This window comes from Solanum dulcamara, chromosome 9 (assembly GCF_947179165.1).
Source record: "Solanum dulcamara chromosome 9, daSolDulc1.2, whole genome shotgun sequence".
NCBI classification, from domain to species: domain Eukaryota; kingdom Viridiplantae; phylum Streptophyta; class Magnoliopsida; order Solanales; family Solanaceae; genus Solanum; species Solanum dulcamara.
Genome location: NC_077245.1, coordinates 73685117 through 73699565, shown reverse-complemented (window position 1 = coordinate 73699565; position 14449 = coordinate 73685117). Strand labels below are relative to the sequence as shown.

General features: G+C 34.9%; 1 protein-coding gene across 1 annotated transcript; it reads left to right on the top strand.

Moving 5' to 3' along the window:
- Positions 1–4513: 4513 nt before the first annotated feature.
- Positions 4514–9137, top strand: LOC129903345 (putative disease resistance RPP13-like protein 1). Its single transcript, XM_055978881.1, has 3 exons — positions 4514–4646; positions 4735–8603; positions 8764–9137. Exon 2 carries the CDS (start codon positions 4744–4746, stop codon positions 8572–8574), a length of 3831 nt encoding a protein of 1276 aa, XP_055834856.1. The 5' UTR covers positions 4514–4646; positions 4735–4743; the 3' UTR covers positions 8575–8603; positions 8764–9137.
- Positions 9138–14449: the final 5312 nt, after the last annotated feature.

The window sequence follows — 14449 nt, the reverse complement described above, 5'->3', positions numbered from 1 at the left end:
ACATCTCCCGAGACTTAGAATTACATGTTTCAGGTAATTTTAATCTTCCTGGGATTTTCATATAAATTTCATTACCAAGTGAACCATAAAGATAAGTTGTAATCACATCCATTAAATGCATTTCAAGAATTTCATGTACAGCTAAACCAATGAGATATCGAAAAGTTATCGCATCCATAACATGTGAATAATGTTCTTCATAGTCGACACTGGATTTTTGAGAGAATCCTTGTGCAACAAGGCATGCCTTATATCTTACAATTTCATTTTTCTCATTTTATTTTCGAATAAAAACCCATTTATAGCCAATTGATTTTATATCATCAGCAAGTGAGTCTAATTCTGATTGAATTGCCTCTTGTCACTTTGACTAATCACATCTTCATCGACATTCTTCGACAGATTTAGGTTCAAGATTCTCACTTTCTTGCATAAGATTAATTGCAACATTATATGCAAAAATATTGTCTATATTAATATTCGATCGATTTAAATTTATCCCATCACCAGTAGAACTCATTGAAAATTCTTCATTTACTTAAGTCTCAAATTCACTGATTTCTTCACGAATATCAGGATTAATCAGATCTTGAACTTCTTTAGAAAATTCTTTTATAGTGTCATCTTTCTCATTTCTCGTGCTTTTTTTTCTTGGATTTTTATCATTTGAACCCAATGGTCTACCACACTTCAGGCGTGTTTGAGATTCAAAAGCTATGACACTATTAAATGGTCCTTTGGGAATGTCAATCCGGATAGGCACATTTACTGGAGGAATATGTGACTTAGTTATCCATTTCAAATCAGTAAATGCATCTGACATTTGATTTGCTATTTTTTGTAAGTGGATGATCTTTTGAACCTCCTCCTCACATATAGGGGCACGTGGATCAAAATGAGATAGTGATGAAACTTTTCACTCAATTTCTCTTTTGGGTCCCTTTTTCTCTCCCCCTAGTTTGTGGGAAATTCATTTTATCAAATCGACAATCTGCAAATCGAGCAGTGAATAAATCTTCGGTCAATAATTTTAGGTAGCAAATTATGGAAGGTAAGTCAAACCCAACATATATTCCTAACCTTCGTTGAGAGCCCATCTTAGTGCGTTGTGGTGGTGCTACAAACACGTAAACCGCACAACCAAAAACTCGTAGATGAGCTATATTTGGCTCATGACCAAATACTAATTGTGACGGAGAGTATTTATTATAATTAGTCGGTCTGAGACAAACGAGTGTTGCTGCATGTAAGATAGCATAACCCCAAACAGTAGTGGGCAATTTCATTTTCATAAGTAGTGATCTTGCTATCAATTGTAGGCGCTTAATAAATGACTTTGCAAGGCCATTTTGAATATGAATATGAGAAACAGGATGTTCAATTCTTATCCCAACTGCTAGTCAGTAATCATCAAAAGCTTGGGATGTAAATTCTCCAGCATTATTGAGGCGAATAGTCTTAATAGGATAATCTGGGAATTGCGCCCTTAATATTATCATTTGTGCCAATAACTTTGCAAACGCCAGATTGTGAGATGATAAGAGACATGCATTAGATTTTTTCTTTTCGTTATGGTAATGCAATGCAAGAGGTCTATCTTGAAGATCCATCTATTAGGACTATAAAATATCTAAACAACCCACTAGGTGGATGAATAGGTCTACATATATCTCTATGTATACGTTATAAAATAACAGGGGATTCGATACCAACCTTCAGTGATGATGGCCTGGCAATTAATTTGTCTTGATAACAAGAAACACATGAAAATTCATCATTTGTAAGAATCTTCAGGTTCTTTGATGGATGTCCAGTTAAATTTTCAAGAATTCGTTTCATCATTATTGATCCAGGATGACCTATTCGGTCATGCCATAGCATAAAAACATTTAAATCAGTAAACTTCTGATTTATGATAGAATATGTTTCAATTGTACTAATTTCTGCATCATATAGGCCAAAATACAAGGTTGGCAATTTCTCCAAAATATATTTCTGACCCGAGACACTCTTGGTTATACCAAGGTATTCAATATTCATTTCATTTAGTGTCTCAACATGATATCGATTTCGGCGGATATCTTTGAAACTTAACAAGTTTGTTGTGGATTTAAAAGAGAACAGTGCATCTTCTATTACAAATTTTGTCCCCTTAGGCAGAAATATAATAGCTCTTCTAGAGCCTTCAATCAATTTTGAATCACCAGAAATTGTTGTAACATTTGCTTTCTTTTTAAGCAAGTAAGAAAAGTATTTTCTTATATTTGAATATGATATGTGTTGTTCCACTATCAATCAAACAAATATCGTCATGATTGATTATTGATCGAGACAAAATTTGAGGCATATCCATTTTTTTCTTCAAAAAAAAGACATAAAAAAGTAAATATTATTATTAAACATGGCTATTATATAAATTTTATTTATTTACAAGGATTAGAAATACATAAAAATACCAACTAGCATAAACAAATGGAAAAGAAAAAATGTCCAGATTGTAGCGGGCTCATCATTAATCATTTTTCCTTCCGAAATTTCAAAGAAATCAGTTACATCGAGATGCATAGGTTCAATATTATCCTGAGAGATAAAATTTGTCTCTAGATTATTCTCACCCCTTTTCAAGGATGCCTGATAGAGCTGAACCAAACGCTTTGAGGATCAATATGTACATGACCAGTGCCCCAATCCTTCATATCTATGGCATACCCTTTCTGAATTTTCTTTTGCATAGTTTCATATTTTTCACTCTTTTTTATATTGCTGGTTATTCTTTGGTGCAAGATGACCATCATGATTAAAATTTCTTTTACGACCATGGATGGGGCCACAATCTTTTTCTCGTTGGTTATAATTTGGCTGGTTCACTTCAGGAAGCGGCATTGAACCAACAGGCCGACTTTTTTGATTTTTTATTAATAGGTCGTTATATTGTTCAGCAATAAAAAGATGTGAAGGTAATGCAGAATATTTTTGCGATACTGCTGCTGTAGGAGCATATTCGTGGGAGGGGATATGGAGTATGTTTTTTTAAGTTTGTCATGTTCAGTGACCTCTTCTCCGCATAATAGACATCATCAAAGATGATAACCAGGCATCTAGCCAGAATCGTGCCAAAGCTATGATATTTTTCTGCCTCCATCTTAACGAGGGGTTAAAAATACAATACTTCACAATTAAAGACCCCTTAAACTGTAGAAAAATTTGAAAGAAAGATATGACCACCTGAAGTTGGTTAGTAGACTTTAAAAGTATAACTGTGATATAATTCTATACATGGAAGAATTACATTCAATTATAATATAAAACTATTGGGAACGTGAGTTTCAAACCTAAACTATCACTTATTAGTATGAGAAACACATTTCTCTCTTTTATTTCACTCTCATCATGGAGTGTGTACTACACCCTTTTTAATGTAAAAATAAATTGTGACAGCACACTCCAAATGGATAAAAAAAAATTAATAAATTATTAGAATTAGTTAAAATTAAAGATTAAAGTATTACTATCCCCCCTCACACCAGAAAAAATTATAAAATAAAATATAAAATATTTCTCTTCTCCCACTCCACCACTTTCTTTCACCATACCCTCCTTCTCCAATTTTTTTTAGCTTTATTTTTATTTTTAAAATTTCTTTTATAAAAGTTTTTCTTTTAAAAAAATCCTACTTCATCTCCCCCCCCTAATAATAATTTACATATTATTTTATTTTTTTTAAAAAAAATTCTACCTCGTCCCACCTAATCCTCCACGTTCAATTTTTTTCTCGTTTTGTGTTATATACATACATATGATTTTAGGAAAATATTTTTTACGTGTCGTAAGACTTCTAATGTTGTTATATTTGGTACACAAGTAAAAAAGATATTTTCCTAAAAATATATATACATATCTAACACAAAATGAGAAAAATTTAAAAATAAAAAGAAAATAATTAAGAGTGGAAAGTTAGATGGGGTGAGTATAATTTATTTATTTTAAAAATAAAATAATAACATATTTTTAGGAAAGTGTGGGTGAGGAGGTGAACTATGAAATTTTTTAAAATATTTTATAAAAGAGATATAAAAAAAGATGGGGATTGTCGGGGGGAGGTGGTGGAGTAGATGAGAAAAATATTTTAAATTTTTTTAAAAAAAAAAATAAAAATTTGGGATTGTAATACTTTATTATTTGACTTTACTAATATTTATAGTTTATTTAACTTTTATCAAGATGAAATATTTTATCCATGTGAAATATTATGTGGCAAGGTTTTTTCAGAAAATAGAGAGAATAGAGAAAGTGTATTACACAGCACTGGAGTATGTTTCTCAAATTAATAATTGATAGTTTATGTATAAACTCACACTTTCAATAATTAAGATATATAATTCAAACAAATGAGATATTTAAGTGTGTTTTTGACACTTTTATCGTTATTCTAAAACGAATTCATTGATATATTGGGCGCAATTAAGAACTACAATGAGCTGTTGAAATATGAACAGACATAAAGCAAAAAGACCCCTTTCTCTATTGCCTCAATAATTCAATTAGTCTTTGCTTTTTCTTGAAAAGAGAAAAGAGGATTGTTTTGCTTGTAGACTAGCTAAAACATTGATCATTCTTGTTTGAAATTACTCTTAAGCATTCAACAGGTAAAGTAAAGAAGTTGTTTATTAGTAATTGAAGATAGAAACATTCATCTTCTCAAAATCATTTTGCGTTTTCTTGTTTTATTAGCAGATTTCAGAAATGGATATTGGCTTAGCAGTCGGTGGTGCATTTCTCTCTTCAGCTTTGAATGTTCTCTTTGATAGGCTTGCTCCTAACGGTGATCTGCTCAACATGTTTCAGAAGCATAAGCATCATGTTCAGCTCTTAAAGAAGCTGGAGGACATTTTGCTTGGTCTTCAGATTGTGCTAAGTGAGGCAGAGAATAAGCAATCATCAAATCGACACGTGAGCCAGTGGTTTAATAAGCTTCAGAGTGCTGTGGACGGTGCTGAAAACTTAATAGAGGAAGTCAATTATGAAGCTTTGAGGTTTAAGGTGGAAGGTCAGCATCAAAATATTGCAGAAACAAGCAACCAGCAAGTAAGTGACCTCAACCTGTGCTCGAGTGATGATTTCTTTCTTAACATAAAGGAGAAGCTGGAAGTAACCATTGAAACATTGGAGGTGTTGGAAAAGCAAATTGGTCGCCTTGGCTTAAAGGAGCATATTGGTTCGACTAAAGAAGAAACTAAAACACCTTCAACTTCTTTGGTTGATGATTCTGATATATTTGGTAGGCAGAGAGAAATAGAGGATTTGATTGACCGTTTATTGTCCGAAGATGCAAATGGAAAAAATCTGAGTGTAGTTCCTATTGTTGGAATGGGCGGCGTGGGTAAGACAACACTTGCTAAAGCCGTTTACAATCATGAGAAGGTGAAGGAGCATTTTGGTTTGAAAGCTTGGTTTTGTGTTTCTGAGGCATATGATGCTTTCAGAATAACAAAAGGGTTACTTCAAGAAATTGGCTCATTTGACTTAAAGGATGACAACAATCTTAATCAGCTACAGGTCAAATTGAAGGAAAGCTTAAAGGGAAAAAAGTTTCTTATTGTTCTGGATGATGTGTGGAATGAAAACTACAACAAGTGGGATGACTTGAGAAATCTTTTTGTACAAGGAGATATAGGAAGTAAGATCATTGTGACTACACGTAAAAAGAGTGTTGCCCTGATGATGGGTCGTGGGGCAATCTATGTGGGAATTCTGTCTAGTGAAGACTCTTGGGCTTTATTCAAACGACATTCACTAGAAAATAGGGATCCTGAGGAACATCCAGAATTTGAAGAGGTTGGAAAACAAATTGCAGACAAGTGCAGAGGGTTGCCTTTAGCTCTAAAGGCACTTGCTGGTAGTTTACGCTCCAAATCAAAAGTGGATGAGTGGAGAGACATTTTAACAAGTGAAATTTGGGATCTGCCAAGTCATTTGAATGGTATATTACCAGCGTTGATGTTGAGCTACAATGATCTTCCTGCACATTTGAAGCAATGTTTTGCTTATTGTGCAATATATCCCAAAGATTATCAATTTTGCAAAGACCAAGTTATTCACTTGTGGATTGCTAATGGTCTTGTACAGCAGTTTCGTTCAGGTAATCAATACTTTCTTGAGTTGGGATCAAGATCATTGTTCGAAAGGGTCCCAGAGTCTAAAGGGAAACCGAAGAGATTCTTAATGCATGACCTTGTCAATGATTTGGCCCAAATTGCATCTTCAAAACTTTGTATTAGGTTGGAAGAGAACGAAAGATATCATATGTTGGAACAAAGTCGGCACATGTCCTATTCCATGGGAAGAGATGGTGAATTTGAGAAATTGAAACCACTCTCCAAATCAAAGCAGCTGAGGACATTGCTTGCAGTCAATATCTTGTACGGATGTCAGCTAAGCAAGAGGGTGCTGCATAACATATTGCCAAGGCTAATATCCTTAAGGGCATTATCGTTGTCAGGTTATGAGATTGTGGAGTTGCTGGACGACTTGTTTATCAAATTAAAGCTCCTGAGATTTTTGGACCTTTCTAAGACAAGGATTAAAAAGTTGCCAGATTCCATTTGTGCATTGTATAACTTGGAGACACTTCTCTTGTCAGATTGTCGTTATCTTGAGGAGCTACCGCTGCAGATGGAAAATTTGATTAACTTGCGTCATCTTGACATAAGCAACACTTTTCACTTGAAGATGCGGCTACATCTGAGCAAGTTGAAAAGACTCCAAGTGCTAGTGGGAGTCAAGTTACTTCTAGGTGGTTGCGGTGGTTTGAGAATGGAAGATTTGGGTGAATTGCAGAACTTGTATGGATCTCTATCAATTCTAGAGATGCAAAATGTGGTTGATAGAAGTTCCGTTCTGAAGGGAAATATGAGGGAGAAGAATCATGTTGAGAAATTATCTTTGCAGTGGAGTGAAAGTAGTACTGCCGAAAATTCACAAACTGAAAGAGACATACTTGATGAGCTATGCCCACACACAAACATAATAGAACTCCAAATCACCGGATATAGAGGGACAAAATTTTCAAATTGGCTAGCTGATCCTTTGTTTCTTAAGCTGGTGAAATTGTCTATTCACGACTGCAAGAACTGTGATTCCTTGCCAGCACTAGGACAGCTTCCTTCTTTGAAAATCCTTTCCATCAGAGGGATGTGTCGAATAACTGAGGTGACGGAAGAATTCTATGGCAGTTCGTCCTCCAAAAAGCCTTTTAACTCTCTTGAGTCTCTTTACTTTGTAGAGATGCCAGAGTGGAAGCAATGGCACGTACTAGGAAATGGAGAGTTTCCTATACTTGAGAGCCTTTCAATTGAAAATTGTCCGAAGTTGATGGGGAAGTTGCCTGAAAATCTTTGTTCTCTGACAGAATTGAGAATTTCAGCGACACCTCTTCTTGATGATGCTGAACTGTCTACATCCCAACTTGAGGGAATGAAGCAGATTGATGAATTATCTATCAATAATTGTAACTCTCTTACCTCCTTACCTTTTAGCATTCTGTCGAGTACCTTGAAGAGTATATCGATATCTTGTTGCCAGAAATTGAAATTGGAGGCGCTAGTTGGTGAGATGAGTTATTGTAACATGTTTCTTGACTATTTGACACTAGAAGAATGTGATTCTGTATCACCTGAGTTGCTCCCAAGAGCACGCTCTTTGAGGGTAGGTTGTTGCCAGAACCTTACTAGGTTTTTGATTCCAACTGAGCCTGAAACTCTCAGTATTTTCGATTGTAAGAATGTTGAAATACTTTCGGTGGCATGTGGGGGGACCCAGATGATGTCTTTGTATATTGATGGCTGTTCGAAGCTGAAGTGGCTGCCAGAACGTATGCAGGAACTCCTTCCATCTCTTAAAACACTGTATCTGTTGGATTGTCCAGAAATAGAATCCTTTCCTGAAGGAGGATTGCCCTTCAATTTACAAGTACTTGAGATCAGCAATTGCAAGAAACTGGTGAACGGCCGAAAGGAGTGGCGTTTACAGAGACTCCCCTGTCTCAGAGAGTTAGAAATCGATCATGATGGCAGTGACGAAGAGATCGAGCATTGGGAGTTGCCTTCCTCTATTCAATGTCTTACCATACGCAATCTGAAGACATTAAGCAGCCAAGTTTTAAAAAGCCTCACCTCTCTTGAATCTCTACTTATTGGTAATTTACCTCAAATTCAGTCACTGCTGGAAGAAGGGCTTCCCTCTTCCCTCTCTCAACTGACCATTGGGTATTGCCCTAATCTCCAATCACTTTTCGAATCAGCACTGCCCTCCTCCCTCTCTAAGCTGACCATCAATGATTGCCCTAATCTCCGATCACTTTCTGAATCAGTACTGCCCTCCTCCCTCTCTCAGCTGACCATCAGTGATTGTCCTAACCTCCAATCCCTTCCAGTAAAAGGGATGCCCTCTTCCCTCTGTAAACTATGTATTCTCAACTGCCCATTGCTCAAACCACTACTAGAATTTGACAAGGGGGAATACTGGCCAAATATTGCTCAAATTCCCATGATACTGATCGATAGGAAATACCTGTAATGATTTAAACGAATGGTGCTATGACAAATGTATGTTATTCCATTCCCTCAAAAGCTTTTTATTTTTGTTTACTTCCCTTTGCTTTTTTGGTAATTCTTTTCCCTTTTTAAATCTCACTCTTCATCTTAGTTGACTATTAAGACTCTCTGTTTTTGTCTATTAACCTATGTTCTCTCTCAAATCTTGCAGACTGGTCATCAGTACATTAGTTTTTTGGTTTTGATATTCAGAGAACTTTGGAGATTAATTATGAAGTTTCCCTCAAATTATGTCCATTATTCAACCTCAAGTGACACCTCAGAACTAGCGGAAAGTCGATATTTAATGTTCCTTCATGTTGATTCTTTTGAGGAAGAAAACTTGATTAAGTACTTTGTCAAAACTGTCACAAGTTTCTATCCTTCTTACATGTTATGTTCTTCTTCTGGAATCAAGCATACCCATTTTACTCTTTCTGCAATTTCTTGTTAGTTTTCTTTTCGTGAAGTTAATCATCAATTGGGACAGTGTTGTACATGGACCATTTGTTAGACGTTAAAGGTATATATGCACCACTTTTTTAATGAGGAATATATTTATTCTAAATTACAAGGTTGAGCGGTATATTTATCCCTTTGCTCTAGGAATATAATTGCATATTTCTTGGATGTCCGGTATTGGATTAGTTTCTCATTGCTTATTGATTTACTAGTTTTTGAACATGTGCTATCTCACACTAATTGGTATAAATATTTGTAAATGATGTATATAGAATTACAATATGTATGTGATGAATTTCATAAATGTTGAAGGGGAAAAAGCAAGTGCATAGTAATTAGTTGCGATAGAGATACTTCCTCCGTCCCAAAATATATGATTGTCATGTCTTACTTTCCTAGAGTCAATTTGACTAATCGTTGGAGGTAAATTAGATTAGACTAAGAAATTCTAACAATAGCAAAAAGATCCCCACAACAAATTATTCTCTGTTACTATTCCCAAACCTAGAAAAGAGAATTCATTTATAGCAAACAATTTTTATTTGAAAAAAGTCATCCTCGGATCTGAATGAATTTATTCTATCTTTTTTCTTGAATGAGGTCTTTATCTTATTTTTGATATTTTTTATAAAAAATAATATGAAATAGATTATTCTACATCCATTTTTTTTGCTTTATTTTCTAAAGAAATTTCTTAAAATAGTTATTCATAAAATTAAGTAATCAAAAGAGGAGTGTAACACCAAATTAAGGCTTAACATCAAATGAACAATTTGACAACCATATCAAATAGTTTAAGATAATAACATCATTTTGATAGGTAGTTTGAACATGAGTTATTAGTAGTGAATATGTCAGGTAATATTTGAAGACTATATATATATATATATATATATATATATATATATATATAAAAAAAAAAATTATCAATATCCATTATGTTGAATAATTAGGCTGGAAAACTTAAATTATTTATTAATATCGTAAGATTTTTATAGCATCACTATGAATTATACGGCTTCACATGTACATAAATAGGTTTACCTCTATTTTGTTGCATATTTGATGAGCAATTACACCCTCAACAATTATAAATCGGAGTAACTAAATGTATGTTTTAACATAAAGTGATTTTGAAAATATTTTTTTGGTATTTATAAGTTAGGAATTATAAAAATCATCTAAAAAATTGATGATATATATATATATATATATATATATATATAATAAACATTTATGAGAATTAATTAGATAGGTAAAAGTTTGAATATGTAAAGGTTCTGACTAAAATCTAAATATGTATGCCATATTAAGATGTTTGATCATTCAAAGGACATTTTTGTGCTTTAATGCTAAAGGATATTTCAGTTTTTAAAGGATATAATTTAGGGAAAGCTACACAAATTAGACCCATTAGGCAAATCATTTATCTGAATTGGATCCGATCCAAATTATTTATCCTGATTGGACCTACGTCCCAAACTATTTACCCGATTGCCCCTTGTTCCATACAGTGAACCACTGCTTCATCATCGTTGATACTATACTCTGATGGTATTGTATATATTGTATACTTTGATGGTATCAAACAGTAATTGAGCAGTTCTTTCACTGAAAAACTACTATCTATCAAAGTAATTGAGTAGTGTTTTTACTGAAGCACTATTTTTTCCTCGTTGATACATACTCTGATGGTATCAAGCAGTAAACACGAATTGGCAGTTAAAAACATGGGGTATGAAAGTAAATGGGTAGCCGCTTGTAATAGGTTCTCTTTTTGGGGTACATGTGTTCTTTTCGTTCTTCATTATTTTTACTCTTGCTCTTCTTTCAAACCTGTTCTCGAGCCAAGGGTATATCGAAAACAACCTCTCTAGTTTCTAAATATGTGTGCCATATTAAATTGTTTGATAATTCAAAGGACATTTTTGTGCTTTAATGTTAAAGGATATTTCAGTTTATAAAGGATATAATTTAGAGAAAACTACACAAATTAGACCCATTAGGCAAAGTATTTATCTAAATTGGATCCAATTCAAATTATTTATCCTGATTGGATCCACGTCCCAAACTATTTACCCGACTCCCCTCTTGTTCTATTTAATAAACCACTCCTTCTTCATCCTTAATACCATCAAAGTATATATATATATATATATATATATATATATATATATATATATATATATATATATACTCTGATGATATCTATATGTTTTTATGGTATCAAACAATAATTGAACAGTCTTTTCACTGAAAAATTACTATCTATCAAGTAATTGAGTAGTGTTTTTACTGATGGTATCAAGCGATAAACGCAAATTAGCAGTAAAAAACAGGGGGTATGAAAGTAAAGGGGTAGCCGCTTGTAAATAATTTCTCTTTTGGGGGTACAAGTGTTCTTTTCTTTCTTCATTATTTTTACTCTTGCTCTTCTTTCAAATCTGTTCTCAAGCCAAGGGTCTATCAGAAAAAACCTCATGTTGTCGTTGTTGTTATTGTTATTGTTGACTATACCTTATTTATCATCCCCAAATTAGGGATCTGCCCAAAATCAGGGATCTCCCATTATGGCTAACGGTCATTAGCCTGAAATCAGAGATAATTAGGACTCCTATTCCTTATATAAATCCCTTGTAAATCCTACAATTTTTCAATAAGAAAGATAGACTATAATTCTTTTATATGAATTGTTCTGGGTTTCTACCGTTATTCAATTTGGTATCAAGAGGCTCATTTTTTTCCAAATCCTTACTGCTAGTTTTTTTCTCTCTTTCCCAGTACATTCATTTGATTCATCTTTGGTTCGGATTCTCAATCCATATCCATCATCCCGCAGTCATCTCCGAATCTGTTCTTGACTCTCTTAGATTTTTATTTTTCCTCTTTGAATCGGGATGGATTCACGAGATACCTTGTCAACAAAATTCGATGGGCATAACTTTCCAATTTGGAAGTTCCATTTCAAAGCCTTTATTAGAGGCAAAGGACTCCTTGGTATTCTAAATGGCTCAAAGGTTGTACCTACAGAAGACAAAGAAAAAGAAGCTTGGGAGGCTGACAATGGAAAAATTATCACATGACTTGTTAATTTCGTCTCTATTGATATAACTATGGAACTGATATCTTTTGAGAAAGCATCAAAAATGTGGAGTCATCTACATACCCTCGGTAACCAGCAGAATTTGGCCAGAGAATTTGAATTGGAAAGACTACTTGCGGAATCTACACAAGGTGAGAAAAGTGTTCGTTGTTTCTATTTTGTACTACTCAATTTATGGGCAGAGCAAGATCAGGTTTTTGCTGCCTCTATCCTTGCGGCTGAACTGAAGGATTTCATAACTACGATGAAGAGAACAAGGATAATCCAATTTCTAATGAAACTCAGGCCTGAGTTGGAGCATTTGCGTTCCAGCATTCTTAACAGGGAAAAGCTACCAGCTTTGGATGTGGTAGTTTCTGAAGTTCTTCGAGAAGAAAGTCAATTGAGTTCTCAAGCTTCTTCGGAGAATTTCCTTACCACGGACACAACCATGGCTACATACAAAAGTTCTTCTTCCTTCGGCAACTCTAACAAGCCTGTTCAATGTTATCATTGTAAGGAAACAGGGAATGTTATTTCTCATTGCAAGAGGCGGAATTATTACAATTACTGTAAGAAGGATGGTCATATTATTCTAGAATGTCGTCAGAAATCTGGGTCAAGCAAGTGCTCAACTCCTTATAAAGCCTTCCAGGCAATGTCAAGGGATGTTGGAACACAAGAAACACCAAGCACAAAGACACATCAAGCACCAACATTGCTTGATCGCAATGATATCTACAAAATGGTACAAGAATCATTAGTGGCTGCTCTTCCTACTGCAATCTCTTCAGCTCTGACTGCTACGTACCCTGGCAAAACTAAAATTTCAAATTCAATGGTGTGGCATATTGATTCCACTATATCTAATCATATGACAGGAAATAAAAAACTTTTTTCTGATTTATTTAAATCACGCTCTAGACATGAATTTGTTACAACAAATGGTCATGTTCTAACTGCATCAGCCATTGGCTCCGTTAAACCATTTTCAGAAGTTTTGTGTACTAAAATTTACTGCGAATCTTTTATCTGCTGGACAACTTGTGGAACATATTTTTTAGATTATTTTTTCTCCTAATGGTTGTATTATTCAGAACATATTGACAGGAGAAATGATGGCCAGGGGATGAAAGGTTGGCAGGCTATTTCTTCTTCAATCTCAGGATACCAAACTTCATCAATGTTTTCTTTCAGCTTCTAATAAAGATATCCAGTTTTCAAATAAAATGTGGAACTTGTGGCATCTCCGTTTAGGTCATCCACACACTTCTCGTTTAAATTTTATGTTGAAATCTTATAATTTGCTGGGTAAACACTCACTGATTTTTCCCTCTAAATTACCTTGTAAAAGTTGTGCAAAATCAAAGAGCCGTAAACTTCCTTTTCAATTAGATGATTGATGGATTCTGAGTTGTGCAAACACAAGTAGCATCTATTTACCAATTGGATTTTCCTTTTGTCGTCGGTTGAAATTTGACAGTGTTTGTCTGAATCTGCCTCTATTCTGATTTGGAAGAAGTTTGCTTGATTAATTAGTTTTCTCTCTTCTCTCTTCTCTCATCTTCCACAACGGTAAGTGACTCCCCCACCCCACCCCCGACCCCCCTGACCCCCACCTCCATCTCACCTACACCCAGGCCACCACCTCCCCAAGCGGCCACCGGCGAAGACTATTTCCGGCCAGATTTCTCTCCCCTCTGTTCTCTCTCTTCATCTCTTCTTTCCTTCTTCTTTGTGTTTTTTTTTCTTTTCTTTTTTCCTCTTTGATTGCGATCGAAAATCCTCCACTAGTAGATTTTCGGGCAGTTTTTGCACAGGTATTTCGGTAGTTTCTGGCGGTGAACAGTATTTCCGGCGAGTGAACAGTGTTTCCGGCGCATGAACAGTGTTTCCGGCGCGTGGACAGTGTTTCGAGGTGAACAGTATTTTTCAGCGCGTGAACAATATTTCCGGCGTGAACCAGGTTCTTTTCAACTGGAGTTGGTACCTCCGGTTTCCAAATATTCTTTGTTCATACACTTGTCGTTATATTTTGCTGACTTTAGACCATTAAATACTTTAGTAGTTCATACGCGTTTTCGTGGCTTTGGATAGTGATGGTAGATTAGGGTCATGTTCTCATTCAGGGTCGGGGACGAGGGTAAGGAGGGGTAAATGGGTTAAAGGAGAGTCTAGACTAAGAGTAGGTTCTTGAAACATTAGGACGTTAACGAGAAAGTCAATAGAGCTCGTTAAGATTCTTAAGAAAAGGAAGATTAATATAGCTTGTGTCCAAGAGACCAAATGGGTAGGTACTAAAGCTAAGGAGGTA

Bases quoted from the DNA above. Each gene is read 5' to 3' on its own strand.
- LOC129903345 (XM_055978881.1), top strand. From the start codon at position 4,744: ATGGATATTGGCTTAGCAGTCGGTGGTGCATTTCTCTCTTCAGCTTTG.